The following is a 23596-nucleotide window of genomic DNA, read 5'->3' as shown; positions in this document are numbered from 1 at the left end:
TTTATCATATGGTTGTGATTCTCAGAAAGGATTTTCAGTAATACTGGGAAATGTTTATTTAAGTTTGTGTTACGTTCCTAAAAAAGAGATGTGTGTTCATTCAGAAGTACAGAAAATCATGTGGAAAGACTGCACACTATGGAGTGTTTACAGTATCTGCTCCATGATTCAGCGGAGCATGTTAAGGGCTTAACTTCATGAAAAAGTTGCAGTGGTTTAAGTACATTTGTGATTTTAAACCAATTTAGTTAAATCAATATAAAAGGCTGTGTAGAAAATCTTCTCATTCTAAACCAGACTTATTTTGTTTTTTCAGTTTTATTTGTAATTGGTTTAAGATGACCTGAAATAAGAGTGTCCATACAGGGCCTTTCACCATTTTAATCTTAAATTGGTGTTAAAAACTAATTTAAGTTAAAACAATGCAACTCTCTTGTGCAGCAAGGCCTTAAAATTTGTAAACTAAACATTTAATTTCAATGACTTTTTATAATTAAAACAAGGTATTTCTGATTCATATCACAATGTAGAGGTAGCTCAGTTTATCCTCAAGAGAAGCCAAACTTCATTTTAGTTTATGATCTAAATTTTAATCTGTGTTTTAAAAGGAATGTATGTAGTAAAATAAAGAAAAAGCTTATGGCTTATCACTGGCATGTAATTAGTAGTTCCCAAAGTAATATGTACAAGAACTAATTCATTCTGAAGGTCATTCTTTCAGAAATTCTTGGGGGCACTGCACAGTAACATACAGTAAGATTTTTTACCTAGAGTTACCAGTGTAGTTATCTAATACAATATTACACAAACAAGAAATTACCCTAGAAAACAATACAATACATTTATTTTGTATAGCTTTATGCAATGTATTCTAAGATGTTTTAAAGAGTTAAATAAAAGTTAAACGAAAAAATAGGATAGAGATGATTATACTGGCTCCCATTAATAGGCAATGAACTTTAATAGGAGTTGATCAGGCCATAAGAGGTATTGCAAATGAGGATTGCACAGTCAGGGTAGATGTAGCTTTAAGAAATAAAATCTTATTTTCATATAAATACTCTTGGTAATGAAGAGGAGGAAACAATTAGAGGAAAATATTGCATATAAGCAGAATTGTTTCTAAAGGACATTGTTTTTCAAGACTACCTAGGACAGCTGCTTTTTAAATTATTAATGTTTTTAAAAGAGTCATTTTAAGTGTGTCTCATATCCACATGGACAGGGGAAGCACTAATGTACTGCAATGGTTAGCTCCAGATTAGGTGAATAATTTTCTACTTCATATGTAAATTGATAAATAGCATAGTTTTTCTATCATTCAATATTATTTTAAGTTAGTTCTGACATTTTTTTTTTTACTCTGAATAGATAGAAAATTATAGATCTCTTCCTCAGAGAAGTGTGGTTCACTGCGGCAGGTAACATATCAAACATGTCATTAACAGGGTAAATCCTACAATGGGTGTCAGAGACTAGGGTCGCACATACCTCTCGTTTTTGATTGTCTCTTCTCAAAATCAGTGATGAGTTTTCACTCTGAAGTAATGCTCTTACAATGAGATGTAAACTGTGAACACTTGCCTGGAAGAAAGCAAGACACCACTGTTTATGTTAAATATTTTTAAGACTGAAATTTCAGAGATGAATAACAGCATAGAACTAAGTTCAGGTTGTGAGGTGGTAGGAGAGCAAAACGGAATGATAAATAGAAAAATCACAGAGAGGCATAGTGGGACAGCACATTAATTCTGTACATGATGCTAAAGGACAGAAAAGGTGGGGGAGCATCACTGTATGTAAGGGAGCAGTATGACTGCTCAGAGCTCCAGTATGAAACTGCAGAAAAACCTGAGTGTCTCTGGATTAAGTTTAGAAGTGTGAGCAACAAGAGTGATGTAGTGGTGGGAGTCTGCTATAGACCACCGGACCAGGGGGATGAGGTGGATGAGGCTTTCTTCCGGCAACTTGCAGAAGCTACTAGATCGCACGCCCTGGTTCTCATGGGCGACTTCAATCACCCTGATATCTGCTGGGAGGGCACTATAGCGGTGCACAGACAATCCAGGAAGTTTTTGGAAAATGTAGGGGACAATTTCCTGGTCAAGTGCTGGAGGAGCCAACTAGGGGGAGAGCTTTTCTTGACCTGTTGCTCACAAACCGGGAAGAATTAGTAGGGGAAGCAAAAGTGGATGGGAATCTGGGAGGCAGTGACTATGAGTTGGTCGAGTTCAGGATCCTGACACAGGGAAGAAAGGTAAGCAGCAGAATACGGACCCTGGACTTCAGGAAAGCAGACTTCGACTCCCTCAGGAAATTGATGGGTAGGATCCCCTGGGGGAATAACATGAGGGGGAAAGGAGTCCAGGAGAGCTGGCTGTATTTTAAAGAATCCCTATTGAGGTTACAGGGACAAACCATCCCGATGTGTCGAAAGAATAGTAAATATGGCAGGCGACCAGCTTGGCTTAACAGTGAAATCCTTGAGGATCTTAAACATAAAAAAGAAGCTTACAAGATGTGGAAGATTGGACAAATGACCGGGGAAGGGTATAAAAATGTTGCTCGGGCATGTAGGAATGAAATCAGGAGGGCCAATTCACACCTGGAGCTGCAGCTAGCAAGAGATGTTAAGAGTAACAAGAAGGGTTTCTTCAGGTATTTTGGCAACAAGAAGAAAGCCAAGGAAAGTGTGGGCCCCTTACTGAATGAGGGAGGCAACCTAGTGACAGAGGATGTGGAAAAACCTAATGTACTCAATGCTTTTTTTGCCTGTCTTCACGAACAAGGTCAGCTCCCAGACTGCTGCGCTGGGCAGCACAGCATGGGGAGGAGGTGGCCAGCCCTCTGTGGAGAAAGAAGTGGTTAGGGACTATTTAGAAAAGCAGGACGTGCACAAGTCCATGGGGCCGGATGCGTTGCATCCGAGAGTGCTAAAGGAGTTGGCGGCTGTGATTGCAGAGCCATTGGCCATTATCTTTGAAAACTCATGGTGATAGGGGGGAGTCCCGGATGACTGGAAAAAGGCTAATGTAGTGCCCATCTTTAAAAAAGGGAAGGAGGAGGATCCTGGGAACTACAGGCCAGTCAGCCTCACCTCAGTCCATGGAAAAATCATGGAGCAGGTCCTCAAGGAATCAATCCTGAAGCACTTACGAGAGGAAAGTGATCAGGAACAGTCAGCATGGATTCACCAAGGGAAGGTCATGCCTGACTAATCTAATTGCCTTCTATGATGAGATTACTGGTTCTGTGGATGAAGGGAAAGCAGTGGATGTATTGTTTCTTGACTTTAGCAAAGCTTTGGACACGGTCTCCAACAGTATTCTTGTCAGCAAGTTAAAGTATGGGCTGGATGAATACACTATAAAGTGGGTAGAAAGTTGGCTAGATTGTTGGGCTCAACGGGTAGTGATCAATGGCTCCATGTCTGGATGGCAGCCGGTATCAAGTGGAGTGCCCCAAGGGTCAGTCCTGAGGCCGCTTTTGTTCAATATCTTCATAAATGATCTGGAGGATGGTGTGGATTGCACTCTCAGCAAATTTGCGGATGATACTAAACTAGGAGGAGTGGTAGATACGGTGGCAGGTAGGGATAGGATACAGAGGGACCTAGACAAATTGGAGGATTGGGCCAAAAGAAATCTGATGAGGTTCAACAAGGATAAGTGCAGGGTCCTGCACTTAGGACGGAAGAATCCAATGCACCGCTACAGACTAGAGACCGAATGGCTAGGCAGCAGTTCTGCGGAAAAGGACCTAGGGGTGACAGTGGACGAGAAGCTGGATATGAGTCAGCAGTGTGCCCTTGTTGCCAAGAAGGCCAATGGCATTTTGGGATGTATAAGTAGGGGCATAGCGAGCAGATCGAGGGACGTGATCGTTCCCCTCTATTCGACATTGGTGAGGCCTCATCTGGAGTACTGTGTCCAGTTTTGGGCCCCACACTACAAGAAGGATGTGGAAAAATTGGAGAGAGTCTAGCGAACGGCAACAAAAATGATTAGGGGTCTGGAACACATGACTTATGAGGAGAGGCTGAGGGAACTGGGATTGTTTAGTCTGCAGAAGAGAAGAATGAGGGGGGATTTGATAGCTGCTTTCAACTACCTGAAAGGGGGTTCCAAAGAGGATGGCTCTAGACTGTTCTCAGTGGTAGCAGATGACAGAACGAGGAGTAATGGTCTAAAGTTGCAGTGGGGGAGGTTTAGGTTGGATATTAGGAAAAACTTCTTCACTAGAAGGGAGGTGAAACACTGGAATGCGTTACCTAGGGAGGTGGTAGAATCTCCTTCCTTAGAAGTTTTTAAGGTGAGGCTTGACAAAGCCCTGGCTGGGATGATTTAATTGGGGATTGGTCCTGCTTTGAGCAGGGGGTTGGACTAGATGACCTCCTGAGGTCCCTTCCAACCCTGATATTCTATGAAAGTTTCAAACAGTGAAGACAGAAATAATGCACATGGACCTATGGTCTGATCCTGCAACATGCCAGTACTTGTAGTACATCTCAGTACTTGTAGGATTGAACCCCAAGTATAGTTAAAATTATGGGAAAGAAACAAAAAATATGAAATTAAGACTGACATATTTAAAGTCCTGATCCTGCAAAAATTGCACACATGAATATCTTAAGCATGTAGGTATAATTAATGAGCATCAAGTTAAGTGCATACATAAGTGTTTGCAGGAGTGGACCCTAATACATCTCCAAAAAACAAGGCAAAGCTTAGATATTTAAAGGGAAATAGAGTCTTGAAAAACTGAATTGCTGAAATAGGAGTTTGCAATGTGAAATATTAGCTATAATCTGAATGCTATTTTGGGTCATATACACAGAGGTATCACATCAGAGGTAGGTAATAATTCTTTTCTATGCAGCTCTGGTGAAAATGCATTTTTAATTCTGATGTTCTGAGTACCTCAGTAACAGAATATATGTAGGTTAATTTCAAGGGAATTCTTAAAATAGTAAGGAAACAATTTCAAGTACTAGAAGACTGAAGATTAAAAGAAATATAACTGTCTAAGCATTATATTTGGCTTAATATTGTTTCAAACCCATAGTTATACTCAATGTGGAGAAGGCTTACTTACTTTTATAAAGGTAGGTTTCCATAATCTTAATGAAATGTTCACTTGAGTTATATCAGATGGGGCCAGAGTACAATTAATAGATGCACAGTTGTATGTATCACAGTCCTGTTTAAATGTTTATGGACAGGAATTAGTAATTAAACATTTTAATACGACTCTCTAGAATAAAACATCCGATGTATAGACTAGTGATTTGTAATTTACTATAGGTTAGTTGTATGTGTTATTAACACTAAAAGAATATTGATTACCGGGGCTTGGCTAGACAAAAAAATTACACAGAAATAACCAAGCTTACTTTTTAATTCAAATGTAACATATCAGAATGCTAGCATTTTGTACCAATTTTGCATAGTTGGAAATGACTAAACAAAGTTGCCAGGAAGTGGAAGGTCAGGTCTTTAAAATATTACTTAATATTTATTTCATTAGACAAGAAGGACAAGGATAAAAGATTTACACTGATGTAAATAGGCATAGTTCCACTGAAGTCAACGGAGCTACGCTGATTTACACAAGTCGAAGATCTGGACCAAGGATGTGTAGTTCAGCTTCATGTGCAGTTTTTGCAGCAAGAGCTAATAAAAAAATATAGCATGTTACCTTTAAAGGTAACGCTTTCAGCTATTAAAATATTTAAGACGAAATTATATGAAGGAATATCTTAACAGTATTTATTAGAAATATTCAACTCAAAACATTCCAGATAAATACTGCAATGAATGTACACATTTTAGACAGGCTTACCATACTTGTATCTTTTGTAGGCTCTTTTTTTTTTGCCACCACAAACAGCGTCCCAGAATTGATCTTGAATGGATCTATAGGGTGACTGGTTTGGCAGACTGCATTCTGTTAGAAAAAATACCAACATCTCTCTTACTGCCCGAAGGTCCAAAATAATAACATGAAAAAGCTCCAGAAATAGGTCAGTACCCTAAGATTTAGCAACTGTAACAACAAGATCATTTTATAGTATACCCATTTCTATACATTTGTTAATAACCAGAGCATAGAAGAGCAAAATGAAGGTGACATACCTATTGAAGCATATTATTTTTATTATCTTTCTCATTACAAATATGACAGTCTTTTATGAGGTAATTTAGGCTACATCTAATCTGCACACCATTGGCAGTGGTAGGTAGTGTGCATGTAGCTATATGCTTCAGTGAAAAGCAGGATGCTGCTGAAGCTTTTCAGTGCCCTAACCACTAAGCCACGCGCTTGACAATAAATGAAATTAATCTTGATATCTTCAAATTATTGTTCAAACACCAAAGCGAGGCAGGCCTTATTTTGTGAACGGCTACATTTCTAGAAATTCTTCAAGAAGGTTTACATCTTATTCCAAATCCAAGTTATCATGTAGATTGCAATCAAAGCTAAATTTAAGTGCCCATATGTAATCAAATTGAGTCTTTCATTTTCTGACACCAAACACAAAAAAATGGAAGAAAAACATTTAAACTTTAGAATAAAATGAAGGTGCATTCACGTTTATAGTCATAACTTACATCTGAAAATGACAATCCACTTAGGTAGAGAATGGGGTTTTTGGACAAAGTCAAGTTGGGGAATGAAATCTGCAGAGTGAGTTGTGGCACTGGAAAGTGTTCACCTTTTTCAATCTACAAGAAACAAGAACAACTCTGTATTTTCTGTTTTCTAGTTAGGACCTTCCTTATCTTATTGGTGTTTGACTGTGGTTCCCCCCCCCCCCCCCCTTCATAGAATCATAGGATATTAGGGTTGGAAGAGACCTCGGGAGGTCATCTAGTCCAATCCCCTGCTCAAAGCAGGATCAACACCAACTAAATCATCCCAGCCAGGGCTTTGTCAAGCCAGGCCTTAAAACCTCTAAGATCGAGATTCCACCACCTCCCTAGGTAACCCATTCCAGTGATTGGGTTTATTTCACCCTCCTAGTGAAACAGTGAAGTGTCTCCTAATATCCAACCTAGACCTCCCCCACTGCAACTTGAGACCATTGCTTCTTGTTCTGTCATCTGCCACCACTGAGAACAGCCTAGCTCCATCTTCTTTGGAACCCCCCTTCAGGTAGTTGAAGGCTGCTATCAAATCCCCCATCACTCTTCTCTTCTGCAGACTAAATAACCCCAGTTCCCTCAGCCTCTCCTCGTAAGTCATGTTGCCCTGCCCCCTAATAATTTTCGTTGCCCTCTGCTGGACTCTCTCCAATTTGTCCACATCCCTTCTGTAGTAGGGGGGACCAAAACTGGACACAATACTCCAGGTGTGGCCTCACCAGTGCCGAATAGAAGGCAATAATCACTTCCCTCGATCTGTTGGCAATGCTCTTACTAATACAGCCCAATTTGCCGTTGGCCTTCTTGGCAAAAAGGGCACACTGCTGACTAATATCCAGCCTCTCGTCCACTGTAATCCCCAGGTCTTTTTCTGCAGAAATGCTGCTTAGCCAGTAGGTCCCCAGCCTGTAGCAGAGCATGGGATTCTTCTTTCCTAGGTGCAGGACTCTGCACTTGTCCTTGCTGAACCTCATCAGATTTCTTTTGGCCCAATCCTCTAATTTGTCTAGGGACCTCTGTATCCTATCTACCAATCCTCCCAGTTTAGGGTCATCTGCAAACTTGCTAAGGGTGCAATCCACATCATCCTCCAGATCATTAATGAAGATATTGAACAAAACCAGCCCCAGGACCGACCCTTGGGGCACTCCGCTTGGTACTGGCTGTCAACTAGACATGGAGCCATTGATCACTACCTATTGAGCCCAATGATCTAGCCAGCTTTCTATCCACCTTATAGTCCAGGGTGATTGAAGTCCCCCATTACAAGCAGGGCCTGTGATCTGGAAACTTCAGTTAGTTGTCCGAAGAAAGCCTTGTCTACCTCATCCTTCTGATCCGGTGGTCTATAGCACATGTCCACCATAACATCACCCTTGTTGCTCTCGCCTCTAAATTTAACCCTTCATAACTATGCAGTCAGCCAGTGGTGAAAGGGAGCATGATGTGAGCTCCATTAATTTTATTCAAGCAGCAGACAGGTATTAATTGTACTCCAGAATTAGCAAATGCAGTTTACTATGTATCTGATGAATAAATAGGTGGATGCAGACAGAAAGACAGGATTCAGTCCGCGTTTCTATTTTGACATATTCTACATTTCTTGCCACTCCCTTGTACAGCTCATCTGTTTTCCCTTTAGGGCTTGTATTACATGAGTTCCTAGGGGCTTTTCTTTCTATTTTTAACTCCGTGTTCAAGTCCAAAACAATGCTCTAACTTGGGAAGCAGTAGAGGAGCCATTGTTGGGAAAAGGAAATGGCTTCTGGCAGCAGTACTAGCTGGCTCAAAAGAATGTTCTTCCCCAAAGACTCTTAGATCAGCTCTAAAGCAACACAGTCTTCTTGCAGCTCCCCTCCTTCCCTATCTCAACTCAGTCTGACTTGTTTCTCAGATCAGAGTGGCTTCTCTCTCTCTCACACACAAATTTCTGCTCCTTCTGAATCAGCACTCTGCAGGAAGGGGTGGGGAGGAGGACTATCACTTACAAGCAGGGCCCCAAGCTAGTAGCAGGGACACTGTCTATCAGATTTCTGACTACGCGCTTTGCAGCCCCTCAGCTTCTGCCTTTATTCAGTCAGGTAGGGTTTAGAAATCAGATAATCCCACCTCAAACAATCTCTTAATTTTAACATTAACACAAAGATTGGAGAATACTGTATCTAAACTGTAATGTTTAAAAAGTATGGGTGGGTAACAACGACATAGGTGGGATATAATATAACAGAGGGATAACAATTTCACCTTTGTAATTACTGCATAGAAAGAGTTAGTCCTTTCCCAAGGCCCATCTATTACACACAGAAAGTTGCTGATTCAGACTTTTCATACGGATAGGACTAATATTCAATGCTAGATTTAAAACTGGGAAACAGGGATGTTTTAGAGATAACTAAAATCAGTCCTGCTACAATGTGAGGGATTTATAACCCACTAAATGTCTCTTCCAGCCCAAGTATTCTACTTTGCCATCTTCATTTAATTAGAAATGCAAAGTCCTTAGAGCATGGTACTTCCTTCAAAGCTAGCTAGTTTCTGGAAATATCAATTTTCAAAAATAAGTACAAACTGTAATGAATTAAGGGAAGCTTCTAGTTTCAATGGCACATGCTTTCCCATTGACCGTCTTGAATGGCTCCATGGCCCACAGATCACATTTGAATATCGCTGATATATAATATTTTGAAAGCAAAAAACACAAAATGCTGCTGTAGGAGGTTTAATATGTTGCAAATGTGACACTTAGGTAATAGGTTAGCAAAGGACATAAGTGCATTCAACCAAGTTCAAAAACAGAACTAGTCCCTTTATAGTATCATTGTAGCTCCTGTTTCTTACCTTATAGTTTATGTTAACTTCATCCCCAATGTTCTCAGTTGTATTAATAACAGCAGGAACTGTATCATTTGCGGCAATTATAATATGGGGTTCTTTGGGATCTTTCAAATGACTGTGGGTTAAAAAAAACAACAAAACCTTTATAATCATGCACTCTAAGTTAATTAGAGAGAACTTTTTGTTACTTTAAGTTAATCCTTCAGGGCTAGTTTTATTACAGTGTGCTACTATTTCCATTAATGCACATTTTCTAAGAAGTGCTTGTGTCTTTTTAAGTACAAATGTACATTACAAATCCCTTGTTTGGTTAAAACTATATCAGAACAAATCATTCATAAAAGAAAGATGGATTCAAGGCCTGACTCTACACTGCCTTGCTCACACTGAGCAGTACTTCACTCCAACCCTAGTGCCATGCGAAATAGGCAGAATCCTAATAAACAAACAGAAAAGAGAAAAGGTGGAAAAAAACAGATGGGTCAAATTTAACTCTATTCCATATGGGGAGGACCTGTATTCAAAGCTAGATTTGACACCCATTTATTAGGGATGATTTAAGTCAACGAAGTAACACAAAGAGTGGGAAATTTTCAGAAGCAAAAATGGGAGTTAGGCACTTAACTGCCTTCAGATGCTTTGAAAATCCCAGTTGGAATGAATTCAGCCTAATCATTTACATATACAAATATACACACAGCACATCCCATATTGATATATGTAGGCATACCCTGCACACATATTTCTAAGGATGGAATTCAACTGAATTTCAACTGTTCCTGAGAACAAAGAATATATCTTTACTATGGCAGAACCCTTGAATTAAAAATGTATATGTGAACTGATAAAAGGCTTTTGAGAATCTGGAAATTAAGGCTAATTTATGAAACCTTAAAAAAAAAAAACAATAGAAGGCCAATACAAAATGCTAGTTTTCACTACGAGGGGAAAGCTATGCTTTCTAACGCACGTGACACACCTCTGAATGAACAGAACAAAGTATGAGAGTCAGCGAAAGCTGCTATTGCACTAGTCATCCTATAAATCACATGTAGATAAATAAAAAGTGGCTGCAGCCTGCTGCGGACAGTGACTGATCCATTTCAATAAACCCTTTGCTTTTTATTCACGAGACCAGTGTTTGTCTTTTGTCTACACTACCAAGTACAAGCTAACAGCAAAACCACACAATAGTCTCTTTAAATGTCTGCTGTATCCCATACTAGAAAATTAAATACAGAAAAACATTAATACCTTAAAAATATTAATCCCATTTCATATTTTACTGGGATTCTAACGTCTCCTCCATTGTCAGTCAGGGTCTCAAGTGGTTCTTCGCTGTCACTAGAACAGAACAACACATACCACTCTGGTCAGATTATGATACTCCTCAGTACACAGTATGTATAGTCGGTGGGGAGGGCTCTGAGAGACTGAAATACCTGCAGCTGTGGATATAAAAAATCCCACTGGCCATTTCAAGTTAATTATGGTCTTTTAAAAATAAATTGAAATGGCTCTTTCCAGTAAGTAAAAGGTACATACTGCATTAGGCCAAAGTCAAAATTACACCCTTGTAGAAATGAGAATACAAACTGCTGTAGATTGAAAATAGCTACATCATATCAAGTAGGGGCAATCTCCATCACACAATCCCTGTAATTTCCTGTGACACCATATATTACAGGCAGGTGCAGTCCAATTTACCCATGCAGCTATGGCAAGGCACCTCAATCTTGACTTGCTGCAACACCATTGCTATTTGAGGCCTAGGCCTCTCTCCTTGGCAGAGACTGCAAATTGTGTTACAATGTATGGTAATTTTCTTATCAGAACAGATGTCTTCTGTGGTTGAGGCTAGAAAATCTGAGTCACTCGTCTCATTGGCCTCTATAAATGAATGTCCATTTATTTAATCCACATCATTTGATAGCCTCAAACAAACCAATAGTTCTGTACATCTCTAAAGCTGGCCATTCTGGACATTTAATATTCTCTTTTGAGCCAACCCCCCCCCAAAACCCCCCATCTCTGTCATACCAGCTGGAGCGCAAGCTATACAGTAACTAAAAGGAAAGTTTGAGATATAAAAGCAATTTTGGTAACTAACCTTGTTACATACACCTGAACAGTAGCATTTTCCAGAAGATAAGAAGCGTTGAATTGGAATACTATTCTGAAAGAAATCTGGGGGAGAAAACACATATTTTAAAAAGATACTAAGAAAAGGAGAGTAATACTCAGCTAAACATTAAAATGTATTCAGATGAAAACTGGCAAAATTCCTAAGTCAAAAATCTATGAGTCCATACTGAGTTTTCAGTCCATCTAACTGAACGAGTAGGACTTCAGGATTTTGCCCAAAATGAAAAGGAAATCCAATAGCAGTCAGGTTATCACACTTCAGGGCCAATTTTTCAAAACTGGTGGCTCAGAATAAAATTGAATATATAATGTGTGTATAAAAGATAATTAAAATAAAATTACATATTTAAATTCCAATTTGTAAATTTAATTTCCTTGATTTAAGAATTCCACATCTGTTGATCCCAAGAGCCTGATACAACAGCTATCAGGCCTTTAGGGAGGGATCTGTATACAAAGCCTTGGTCGTATAGCTGGTATGGGCTGTTTCCCTTCCTCATTTAGAAGAGGCTGCTGGGTTTGCATCTGTTCGTACTAATGTGATGGCATTTTTAATACATGGCAAAGGTGCCTAGAGTGTTGAATAAGTATTTTTAAAATGTATTTAAGAAATCTAAACAAATAAATAATCCTGGATTTTACAACAATTTACTAATGACTATAATTAAGGCCAATATAGCATAACATGGTCACTTGGAAGGCGTTGGAAGCTCTGTTCTAAACATGCACCTCTCAGCATCACTAGACAGATTACACCGTAGCAGTTTTGCTTTGGTTTAATGAAAATGTAGCATTTGGTAATTATGTGATATAGCAATCTTACAGTTTGTTAATCTAAAGGAATTTGAATTCAAGCTCTTTATTTCTCCATTGGTTTAAATGTGTGCACAACTTTAGTATAAGTGATCCAGAGAACACTGTATGGGCAATTTGAGCATATAAGGAAGTCAGGAAGAGACCTAGAACAGGAATTTACTGGGACTGTTTATCAGCCAATTAGACGAATTAATATCTGAATGCAAATGAGGGTATGAAACATCTAGGTTTTCAGACTGAGTGGGAATTGAAGGACTCTAGCTGCAGACAAACTGACAATAACAGTTGGAAAGTAAAATGAGAAGACTCTTAAGCAGCTGCGAATGGGAATAATAAGTGGGGTTTGTCCTGATTTGTCTACATGGAAAGAACAGTTTATCTAGTTGCTACTATTCAGAGACTGGAATTGGAAAAGTGTGTATATTGGTGTGTGAGAGAGAATCTAAGGTAATTTATTATATCTGCACAAGATTTGGTGTACCCCAGAATAAAAGGAATAAAATATTTTATCCTAGAGCAATTTAAGTGCAATTGATTGTAAAATAGCTTAAAATAAGGACAAACACTGAAGTCCAAATTTAAAGTGCTGCATCTGGACATTTGATTTAATCACCAAAGAATACATCTGGGCTACCAGAAATTTATTCCTAAAATATAAAGAAATAGTTTACAATTGTTTAAACATTTTTACTTCCAGGTCTCTAGGTATGTTTCTTATGCAAAATGTTGAGGTTATAGGAAATTTTCTTTCATCTAGCTCAGGGATGGCCAACCTGAGCCTCAGAAGGAGCCAGAATTTACCAATGTACATTGCCAAAGAGCCGCAGTAATACATCAGTAGTCCCCACATCAGCTCCCCCCCCGGCTCCTAGCGTCTCCCATCCAGCAGCAGCCCCATCAATCAGCACCTCCCCTCCCTCTCCGTACCTCCCAATCAGCTGTTTCATGGTGTGCAGGAGGCTCTGTGGGGGAAGGGGAAGGAGCAAGGGCATGGCAGGCTCAAGGGAGGGGGTGGGATGGGGTGGAGTGGGGGCAGGGCCTGTGGTAGAGCCAGCCACAAAACTCCTGCTGAACCCTTAGGCATGTAAAATCAGTGCCTACATTTCTAGGGTAAAAGCTCTCTCTGGGCATGTGCACTGCTGCCTCAGTGGAAGAATCCAGACACCTATCTCCTGAGTAAGCCCCAGAGCGATCTGGAACTGGGGAAAGTTTGATGTTTGCCTGCCTATCTCGCATGTGAGGCCCCATTCAGTAGGTGTGCTCGTAGGCTGATCATCATGTTGGGTCCCATTTAGAATGGAAAAGGCGGTGGCAGCGGCAATGTTATAACTTTTAGCTCAGTGGTTAGAGCACTCACGTGGGATGTGGGGGACCCTGATTCAACTCCCCCTTTTGCCTGATGGGGATATTTCAATGTGGGGCTCCTTTAGTCTCACCCGTTGAAGTGGTTTCATTGTGGATAAATTCTTAAAGAGCCATAGGGCCAGAAACAGAGAGAGAGAGAGAATGACTCTGTAACCTGCTAGCTAAAGCATCCACCTGGAAGGTGGGATACCCAAGGCACAGTGCTCCTGCTCTTTAATTGAGTGCCATAACCACTGAGCTAAAAGTTATAAGGTGGGTGTCATCTTAACCTCCTGTTTTGTGTGAGTGAGGCACATGCCTAACTCATTCTCACAAAACCCAGCTTAGGTGGCTAAACTGCCTGATTCCAAGAGAAGGGTTTCTGTTTGTGGTTGACTAGCAGAGCCAGGTGTGTCCCTGCATCCTGGAATGAGACAACTATCTCTGTGAGAGGGGCAGGGTTTAGGACACACCTCTCTCACACATGGCTTTTGTGAATCACATTCTAAGGTACCTATCTCTCCCCATTCATTATAGAGGCTAGGTTTCTTCCGTGAAGAATTGAAAGTTAAATGTGCGGGGGGTGGGGGGACATCATGGCATTTCCTGGATCTTACATGGCTATTTCCATAGAGACAAAATCTAGACCTATATTAGAAAGGGGACCTTTTAAGTTTTATTTTACGGAGGCACAGTGAGGTGTGTGTGTGGGGGGGAGGGAGTTCTTTTTTCATTGACATGGAGTTATTTGAGATTTATTTACATCTAGAAGCTTAATTGGTGCATAAATACATAACTGATCATGTAGCAAAGCTCAGGATGGACAGCTGCCATACAGGGCTGCTGCCCTCTCCAAAAATATTCCATTAACAGTTTCCTACCTCTTCTCCAGACTTTAGGAAAGGGTATCCCACTTTACAGGTAATATTGTGATTGGATTCACAGCTATCTTTCTGTATACCCTAGACAGAAAGAGTCACATCATTACAAGAGTGATTTCACTTTTATGTGAAACATTTTAAAAATGTGTTAATTAAAAATTAAACAGTCCAGAAGTATACCACATTCTTTGTAATAGTTACATTCCATCATCATCATAATCTAAAATTCAAATTGTTAATGGATATGACTTTCTACATTTGTTTCATAACATATGTAAAATATTTTTATCATAATATTGTTATATAAAGTTATATCAGAATTACTATTATTATCAGTGAAAGTGTACAGAGAACTTCACAAAATGCATAGGGCTTGAGTTTAAAATATGCCTACATGCAAAATAATTCTCTTCTCATCCCAAAGCATCTTTACAAATATGGGGAGCAGTACAGTGTCACCATTCAGTGGTGAAGTGGGGGACTTCAACTACTCAGACATCTATTGGGAAAATAACACAGCAGGGTACAGAGTATCCAATGAGTTCTTGGAATGTATTGGAAACAATTTTTTATTTCAGAAGGTGGAGAAAGTTACTAGGGGAGAGGCTGTTCTAGATTTGATTTTGAAAAATAGGGAGGAACTGCTAAGAATTTGAAAGTGGAAGGCAGCTTGGGTGAAAGTGATCATGAAATGATGAGTTCATGATTCTAAGGTATAGTAGGAGGGAGAACAGCAAAATAAAGACAATGGATTTCAAGAAGACAGATGTTAGCAAACTCAGGGAGTTGGTAGATAAGATCCTGTGGGAAGCAACTCTAAGGGGAAAAACAACTGAAGACATTTGGCAGTTTTTCAAAGAGACATTATTAAGGGCACAAGAGCAAACTATCCCACTGTGTAGGAAAGACAGGAAGTATGGGAAGAGACCACCCAAGCTTAACCAGAAGATCTTCAATGATCTAAAAAAAAAAAGTCCTACAAAAAGTGGAAACTAGGTCAAATTACAAAGGATGAGTATATACAACTAACACAAGTACATAGGGACAAAATTAGAAAGGTCAAGGCACAAAGCAAGATCTATCTAGCTGGAGATATAAAGGGTAACAAGAAAACATTCTACAAATACACTAGAAGCAAGAGGAAGACTAAGGACAGGGTAGGCCCGTTACTCAATGAGGGGCGGGGGGGGGGGAGAAATAACAGAAAATGTGGAAATGGCAGAGGTGCTTAATGACTTCTTTGTTTCAGTTTTCACCAAGAAGGCTGGTGATGATTGGATGTCTAACATAGTGACTACCAGTGAAAATGAGGTAGGATCAGAAGAGGCTAAAATAGGGAAAGAACAAGTTAAAAATAACTTAGACAAATTAGATGTCTTCAAATCACCAGGGCCTGATTAAATGCATTCTAGAATACTCAAGGAGCTGACTGAGGAGATATCTGAGTCATTAGCGATTATCTTTGAAAAGTCATGGAAGACTGGAGAGATTCCAGAAGACCAGAAAAGGGCAAATATAGTACCAATCTATAAAAATGGAAATAAAGACAACCCGGAGAATTACAGACCAGTCAGCTTAACTTCTGTACCCAGAAAGATAATGGAACAAATAGTTAAGCAATCAATTTGCAAACATCTAGAAGATAAGGTGATGAGTGACAGTCAGCATGGATTTGTCAAAAACAAATTGTGTCAAACCAACCTGATAGCTTTCTTTGGCAGGGTAACAAGCCTTGTGGATGGGGAAGTGGTAGACAGGTATATCTTGACTTTGGTAAAGCTTTTGACACTGTCTCGCATGACCTTCTCAAACAAACTAGGGAAATGCAGCCTAGATGGAGCTACTATAAGGTGGGTGCAAAACTGGTTGAAAAACCATTCCCAGAGAGTGGTTATCAGTGGTTCACAGTTATGCTGGAAGGACATAATGAGTAGGGTCCCGCAGGGATCAGTTCTAGATCCAGTTCTGTTCAATATCTTCATCAATGATTTGGATAATGGCATAGAGAATACATTTAGAAAGTTTGCATATGATACCAAGCTGGGAGGGGTTGCAAGTGCTTTGGAGGATAGGATTAAAATTCAAAATGATCTGGAGAAATAGTCTGAAGTAAATAGGATGAAATTCAATAAGGACAAATGAAAAGTATTCCACTTAGGAAGGAACAATCAGTTGCACACATACAAAATGGGAAATGACTGCCTAGGAAGGAGTACTGGGGAAAGGGATCTGGGGGTCATAGTGGACCACAAGCTAAACATGCATCAACAGTGTAACACTGTTGCAAAAAAAAAAAAAAAGCGAACATCATTCTGGGATGTATTAGCAGGAGTGTTGTAAGCAAGACACAAGAAGTAATTCTTCCACTCTACTCCGCGCTGATTAGGCCTCAACTGGAGCATTGTGTCCAGTTATGGGCGCCACACTGCAGGAAGGATGTAGACAAATTGGAGAGAATCCAGAGAAGAGTGACAAAAATGATTAAAGGTCTAGAAAACAAGACCTATGAGGGAAGATTGAAAAAAAAAACCTGGGTTTGTTTAGTCTGGAAAAGAGAAGACTGAGAGGGGACATGATAACAGTTTTCAAGTATGTAAAAGGTTGTTACAAGGAGGAGGGAGAAAAATTGCTGTTCTTAACCTCTGAGGATAGGACAAGAAGCAATGGGCTTAAATTGCAGCAAGGGAGGTTCAGGTTGGACATTAGGAAAAACTTCTTAACTGTCAAAAGGTGGTTAAGCACTGGAATAAATTGCCTAGGGAGGTTGTGGAATCTCCATCACTGGGGATTTTTAAGAGCAGGTTGGACAAACACCTGTCAGGAAAGGTCTAGCTAATACTTAGTCCTGCCAAGAGTGCAGGGGACTGGACTAGATGACCTCTCAAGGTCCCTTCCAGTCCTATGATTCATTTTGGACCATGATTTGTACCTCCACTAAGCCCAGCTTGGTCATGTCCCTATGTATGATGTTCCATCACCAAGTCTGATCAGCCTCTAGGTCTGACTGACCCTGGTTGTCTTTTGCATTATTTTCTTTGGCTTCCTTTCTACCGTTTATCTTGTCCAATGTCCCCACCATTATAATATTTTTGATTGCAGCCATTCTACTCTCCTCCTAACTTCATTTCTTTTAACATTATCCCACTTCTTATACCTGCCATCTTCCGAAGAACTCTCATCCCTACTGCCTAAAGCCTTCTGATATCCATTTAATTTAATGCAGCTACTTCCAGAGTACTACGTTAATAAACTCGCTTGATAAATTTTCACTTTGGTAGCCAAAGTACATGTTTTAACCTCAACTTTGATGGAACCATCGACAATGATCAAGCTTCCTAGGTACACATAAAATTTCACTTGTTCAATGGCTTCACCACTGCTGCATTTCAACACTTCATCTATTGTCCATTTCACAAGATGCAACCACTTAATCTTCTTGGCATGTATTGTAAGTCCAAGTTGACTACACCAATTTTCCCTGGTAGTGAAGAGTATCATATTTAAATCAAAGGTGTCTGGCAGTTGTACAATGTCATCTGCATAAGCTACAGAACTTAATTCTAGATCACACAATGTCACACCCTCCATCTCATCTACTATTCTTAACATCTAATTTAGGAACATGATAAATAGTGTTGGTTATTCCATGCCCTCTTGTTTTACACCCCTCTTACTTGAATCAGATGCTTAATCTTCCACCAGAAGAACAGGAGACTTCATACATAACTTTTTTCACTGCGGTTATCCTACCTGGAACTCCATATAGATGTTACTACTTTCCACAATACTTCACTCCAAACCAAATTAAATGCCTTTGTGAAGTTGATGAAAGCAGCAGACATCTTTAATCCACATTCCCACTACAGGGTTCAGCATTTTGTCAAAATGTTCCTTTCCAGACTTTAATCACCTCTTTGACATTGGTTGTTAATTCACTGGAGGCTGTCTGACAACTTGCATTATTGCCCTGATTGTGTTTCTGTACACCTTAACCCTTTTGTATATCGTTTTCATATCTTGTTTTGTTGCTGCTCCTGCCAGTTGTTGAGTGTCTTCATTCCAAAACTTTTCTTGTCCAACATTTGTTATTTCCTCACTGCTTTGTGCAATGCTTTTAATTCTTCTGCTTTCCCAGCTGTCTTGGCTTGTTTACACTTCTCCTATAATGTTCTTGTTTCATACTCAGAATGCACAAAAATGCATGCACAGTCACGCCTACTTGCAAGCACAATTACCATGACTCCATATAAATCTAGCATTTACTTCATACACACCAGGAATCATGCAATCAAGCACTGGATCTAACTGGCCATTTGTATGCACAAATACTTGATTTGTACATATAATGGTGGAAACTGTGTACACAACTTAGGCACATAATTACATGCACACTTTTAAAAAGCAGGCCCATGATAAATAGATCAACAACATTTTAAATTCTTGACATCTAATCAAACCAATCATCTTGGTAACTTCAGAATTGTTTATCATTAACTTTCTATAGCCCTGAGGTCATCACATGTTTTATTATTAATATTTGTTTTAACTGATAAGGTGCTTCCCCGTACCCCTGATATCAGAATGTCAGCAAAGCACATATTGTTATTCTCCCCTTCCCGTGCATTTCATAATCCCCTCTTCCCAACTGTTGCTGCTGTAGGTGCTCCTTCTTGCCCTTTGACTATGATGATATGATGCAGAGCCTCCTCCAAGACTGCATTCATGGAACTGATTCCTCCTTTCACTTACACCAATGAATATGGTTCCTTTAAGTCAAAAGAGTTACATCGTCTTCCTGATGTAAATGAATTTGCTTTGATGCTGTTGCTGTGTCAGTCCCAGGATATAAGAGAGACAAGGTGGGTAAGGTAATATCTTTTATTGGACCTACTTCGGTTGATGGAAGGGATGAGCTTTCAAACTTCACAGAGCTCTTCCTCAGGTCTGGAGAAGATAACCAGAGCATCAGGCTAAAGCTGAAGAACATGAGGAAAAGCTCTGTGAAGCTCAAAAGCTTGTCCCTTCCACCAACAGAAATTGGTCCAATAAAAGATATTACCTCACCCAGCTTGTGTCTCTGGTGGGAGTGAAGGCAGATTTAGGCCCTATGTATCTTCACTGCTCTGACATCATCCTCAATTGAACAGTACTGTTTCTCAACCATTTCCTTAAAGACCATAATGGTGCTTGGTTTGCACTGGCCTAATTAATTTTAGTCCCATGATAATTCTCAAACTGATGTCCCTAGTTTAGCAGCTTAATAGACCAACCCCCTCAAATCTCTCCATCAGATTGTGATAAATTGAAAAATCTATACCTCAATTCCAGCAAAAATAATGTTTGGAGAGTACTGTACTAAGACTCTGGTATTATAGGCACTGTCTTTTTTATTCCTGACAGACAGTAGCACGTTGAACTTATCATTGCTTGACTTTATGATGAATGGAGAGGAACTGTAAAATAAAATAAAATAATTGTGTTAATTATCTTTACATTACAAACTGATAAAAAAATTAAGCAATGGAACTTTTTCCCATGGCCATACTGTTTTCTCTTTGATTGAGAAAACATTGATCACCAGTATTCTATCAGAACACAGAATCTCTATTTTATTAGTATGGCAGCTATGTTAAGTTTCAGTGTAGTTACCTGTCTCCAGCTATACTTGTTGTTATAATCAGAACGAGATCTGTAATACATTTATTTTTGATTCCACAGTCTTTTGTGAAAGGAATCTGCAACAATAATATTGATAGTTGTATTCACATTTTGTTGTAAGTATAATCAAAATCTAAGTATCAGCATTTCAAGTCATTATGTATTTTACATTATAAAACACCTTTTGTTTGACTGTCATGGAGACCTTTGTTGTTATTAGTTAATGAAGCCTCCTGCTACCCTGTGAAATTATTGGGTGTTATTACCCAGCTGCAGAAGAGGGATACCTATGCATGGATGAACAGAAAGGTTAAGTGATTTAACCAAAATCACAGAGTGAGTCAGTGGCAAAATTGTGAATAGTACCAATGAGTCCTGACACATTCCCCTGCTCTAATTTGTAGACTAGATACAGCTGCCTCCTTTCGCTGGAGTGTCCTATGGGCAGGTCATTCAGCTTTAAAATTCAGTTAGAGCTTCACAACCTGATTCAAATGCCACTGAAGTCAAAGTCCCCACCAATGGAGGTTTCATGGGAGAATGCATCTCCCAGCCTGGCCCCTCCATTCTCACTGTCCAGCCCTAGCCAATTTATGGACTAAGCCATCCAGCTTTAGGCCTTGCAGGAACTGTCTGGAGAGGGGTGAATCTCAGCTTAAATACTCTAGATATTAGCAATGAATCTTAATGACTTACATATTCATATGCTGAGTTCGGCTGGTCACTATCGAGAACTGGCCCATTCTCTGGGTTGGAAAAATTGAACTCCAACAAAACCTTTACAGAGTTCTGAAAATCAGGCTTGTCCTAGAAATGAAATAAATGAAACTGTTTGACATTTTCCCTTAAAACCACTATTGGTATGGAAGCCTCTAAAGGAGAATAAATACGGAGAACCCCCCCAAGTGCAATATTTTTCAGTCTCATTCTCATCAGAACCACAGTGTAGGAAAAATATCTGGAAAAGGAACAACTTGGTCTAGTTAGCTAATGACGACCAGCTGGTTTCCAACCAAAACCTCCAAAATACATGTCCCATAAGATCACAAAAGGTCATCTAGTCCATCCCTCTACCAATGCACAATCATTCAAGATCTTCAATGCGTCAACATTTACAGTTACTTTTATACTTCTTATTTTTCAAAGGCAGCCCTGGAATAGGCAAATACGAGGCCCACGGACATGAATGGAGTGCCCTTTTGTGCCAGGGATGAATCTGTGCCCATTATTCTTACACATATTGCACGTTCAAGCAAATCTTATGCATCATATACCAGTAGGGTAATTTTTTCAGCAAGCAACTGTGGAGTTGCTAGGATATGGGTGCACAACAGGAGTTAGGAACGTAGGTCCCAGTTCTCGGACCACTGCGATGCACAAAACTCCCAATGACCTTATAGGCATCTCAACTCGCCCGCCACCTAAGTTTTTGCTGTAAAAGCTCCTTAGGCACTTGTGTTTCTGAGCAAGTGCACTGCTGCCTCCCTGTGAGCGTCCAGATGCCTATCTCCCACCTAAGCCCTTGCGTGATTCACAGACCACGGGAAGAAAGGTGTTTGGTCCCCTAACTCCCCCAAGAGGCCTGATGCAGTAGATGTGCTCACAGGCTGCCTAACGGATTGGGCTCCCATAGGTGAGCTTACACAAAGCAGCTTGAGGGGTGGAGAGGAGGAGGAGCTGCCACCTCTCAAATGAGTGCTCTAACCATTATACTATGGGATATTCTGATATAGGGAGTCACTCTGTCTCTCCTGTTGATGAAGTTGCACTGTGGATAAATAATGAAAGAATCACTGGAGCAGGGGGACTGGATGCTGTGTCTCCCACATCCTGGGTAAGTAGTCCAAGCATCAGGCTACAGAGTCAGTCATTCTCATGCTTGTGCTCTCATTCTTTCCCCTTTAAAGAGTCAGTTGGGCCAGTCATTGGGCTCAGTGTGACAATGCCGAAATCCTTTTGAGTATTCAGTGCTAGATGTTTTAAGAATAGGTATTGAATAGTGTAAATCCCTAATGATTCTATAAAACCAGTGATCATAATGGACCTTTCATATGAACTGCTAACTGCTTTACATTTATTTTTTCATAGTAAAGAGGTCTAGCTCTGGTCATCTCACACATACTCTGTCCCAACCCTAATTAGAGTTACACTAGCAAAGAATTGCACCAATGTGCAAATTACACTTTCATCTCACATCTTCCAGCTGACTCTTTTGCTCACACCTAAGTCATCACCACCATCCTTTACATGGCTGATGAATTCAGCCCAAATGTGTTATTTGGATTTTAAAGATAAATAACAAAGAAATAAAAATTAAATTGAGCTAGGAGAATTTAATATATAGTCAAAGAAATATTAATACTATGAAACTGATTAATAATGTGTATACCGGCTATTGACAATGATTGTGAATGTAAGGAGCCTTTTTAATCTATTTTAGCATTAATGCAATAAAAATGCACTTTGAGATAACTGTAGTGTAACAATGAGAAAATAAAGCCACTTTATATGATTTACTTGCCAACATGTAGAAGTTATGTTTAATACATTCTGACCCTTTGACAGTGATATTTTTTTGTATCTTCCTTTCTTGACTTTCCATGAACAAGCTTCGAGATATCTGTCTTTGTGAGTCAAGCGTAGCCCAATACTGTATACCTACAAAGATAATTGAAATAATAAAACCTATGTGGATAGGATTATAAGCAGATAGACATCTCCCTACTCTTTTTTCTCCCCATTTATTTTTGCTGTTTTTTAAAAAATAAACTAATAAAATATTAACAATTTTAATATTTTTATAGATTGTGAATATCATACTTAAAAAATAATCATTTCAGAGTTGCATGCTGTTTTTGGGGGGGAGGAGGGAACCCAAACCAACCTACCAAAACCAAAAAACAAACCAAAACAAACTCAAATGCAAATAGAGCAGGTTTTCATGCAAAGATTCGATGACTTGCTGTCTACTTACTGGTTTCATTTAATGTATCTTCTTTAGACTTTAGTCTGACTTCAAAACAAATTGTGGCATTTATGCATACTGTTTCTTTTTTATCCATATTACAGTTTTTCTTTTGGATATTGATTTTATTGGGTGTGAAATTCATGGAAACATTTACTACAGCTACATCACGAGACCTTAAGAAAACACCAAGAGAAAAGAAGACACTTAAATAATGTAAATCTTTTAGCATTTTAAAAACAAACTTGTCAAACTGTGCAATACTGTACATTACTGAACATACATACAGTGATATAGGCAGATAATGA

At 39.5% G+C, this 23596-nt stretch overlaps 1 protein-coding gene across 3 annotated transcripts in view; it reads right to left on the bottom strand.

Annotated features, from left to right (window-relative positions):
* ITGA1 (integrin subunit alpha 1) overlaps positions 1–23596 on the bottom strand; it is a 129590-nt gene that overhangs the window by 10290 nt on the left and 95704 nt on the right. For all 3 annotated transcript variants that reach the window (XM_073343911.1, XM_073343913.1, XM_073343912.1), the window contains 13 exons: positions 23298–23464; positions 22845–22981; positions 21020–21130; positions 20315–20400; positions 19983–20118; positions 14666–14746; positions 11590–11666; positions 10734–10823; positions 9483–9594; positions 6612–6725; positions 5842–5946; positions 5095–5199; positions 1492–1584 (listed from right to left, as the gene is read on the bottom strand). In XM_073343911.1, coding sequence (XP_073200012.1) covers positions 1492–1584; positions 5095–5199; positions 5842–5946; positions 6612–6725; positions 9483–9594; positions 10734–10823; positions 11590–11666; positions 14666–14746; positions 19983–20118; positions 20315–20400; positions 21020–21130; positions 22845–22981; positions 23298–23464 — 1414 coding nt within the window. The remainder of the gene's footprint in view (positions 1–1491; positions 1585–5094; positions 5200–5841; positions 5947–6611; positions 6726–9482; positions 9595–10733; positions 10824–11589; positions 11667–14665; positions 14747–19982; positions 20119–20314; positions 20401–21019; positions 21131–22844; positions 22982–23297; positions 23465–23596) is intronic.

The sequence above is a fragment of the Lepidochelys kempii genome, chromosome 5, assembly GCF_965140265.1.
Source record: "Lepidochelys kempii isolate rLepKem1 chromosome 5, rLepKem1.hap2, whole genome shotgun sequence".
Classification (NCBI taxonomy): domain Eukaryota; kingdom Metazoa; phylum Chordata; order Testudines; family Cheloniidae; genus Lepidochelys; species Lepidochelys kempii.
This window is presented reverse-complemented; position numbering and strand designations above follow the sequence as displayed.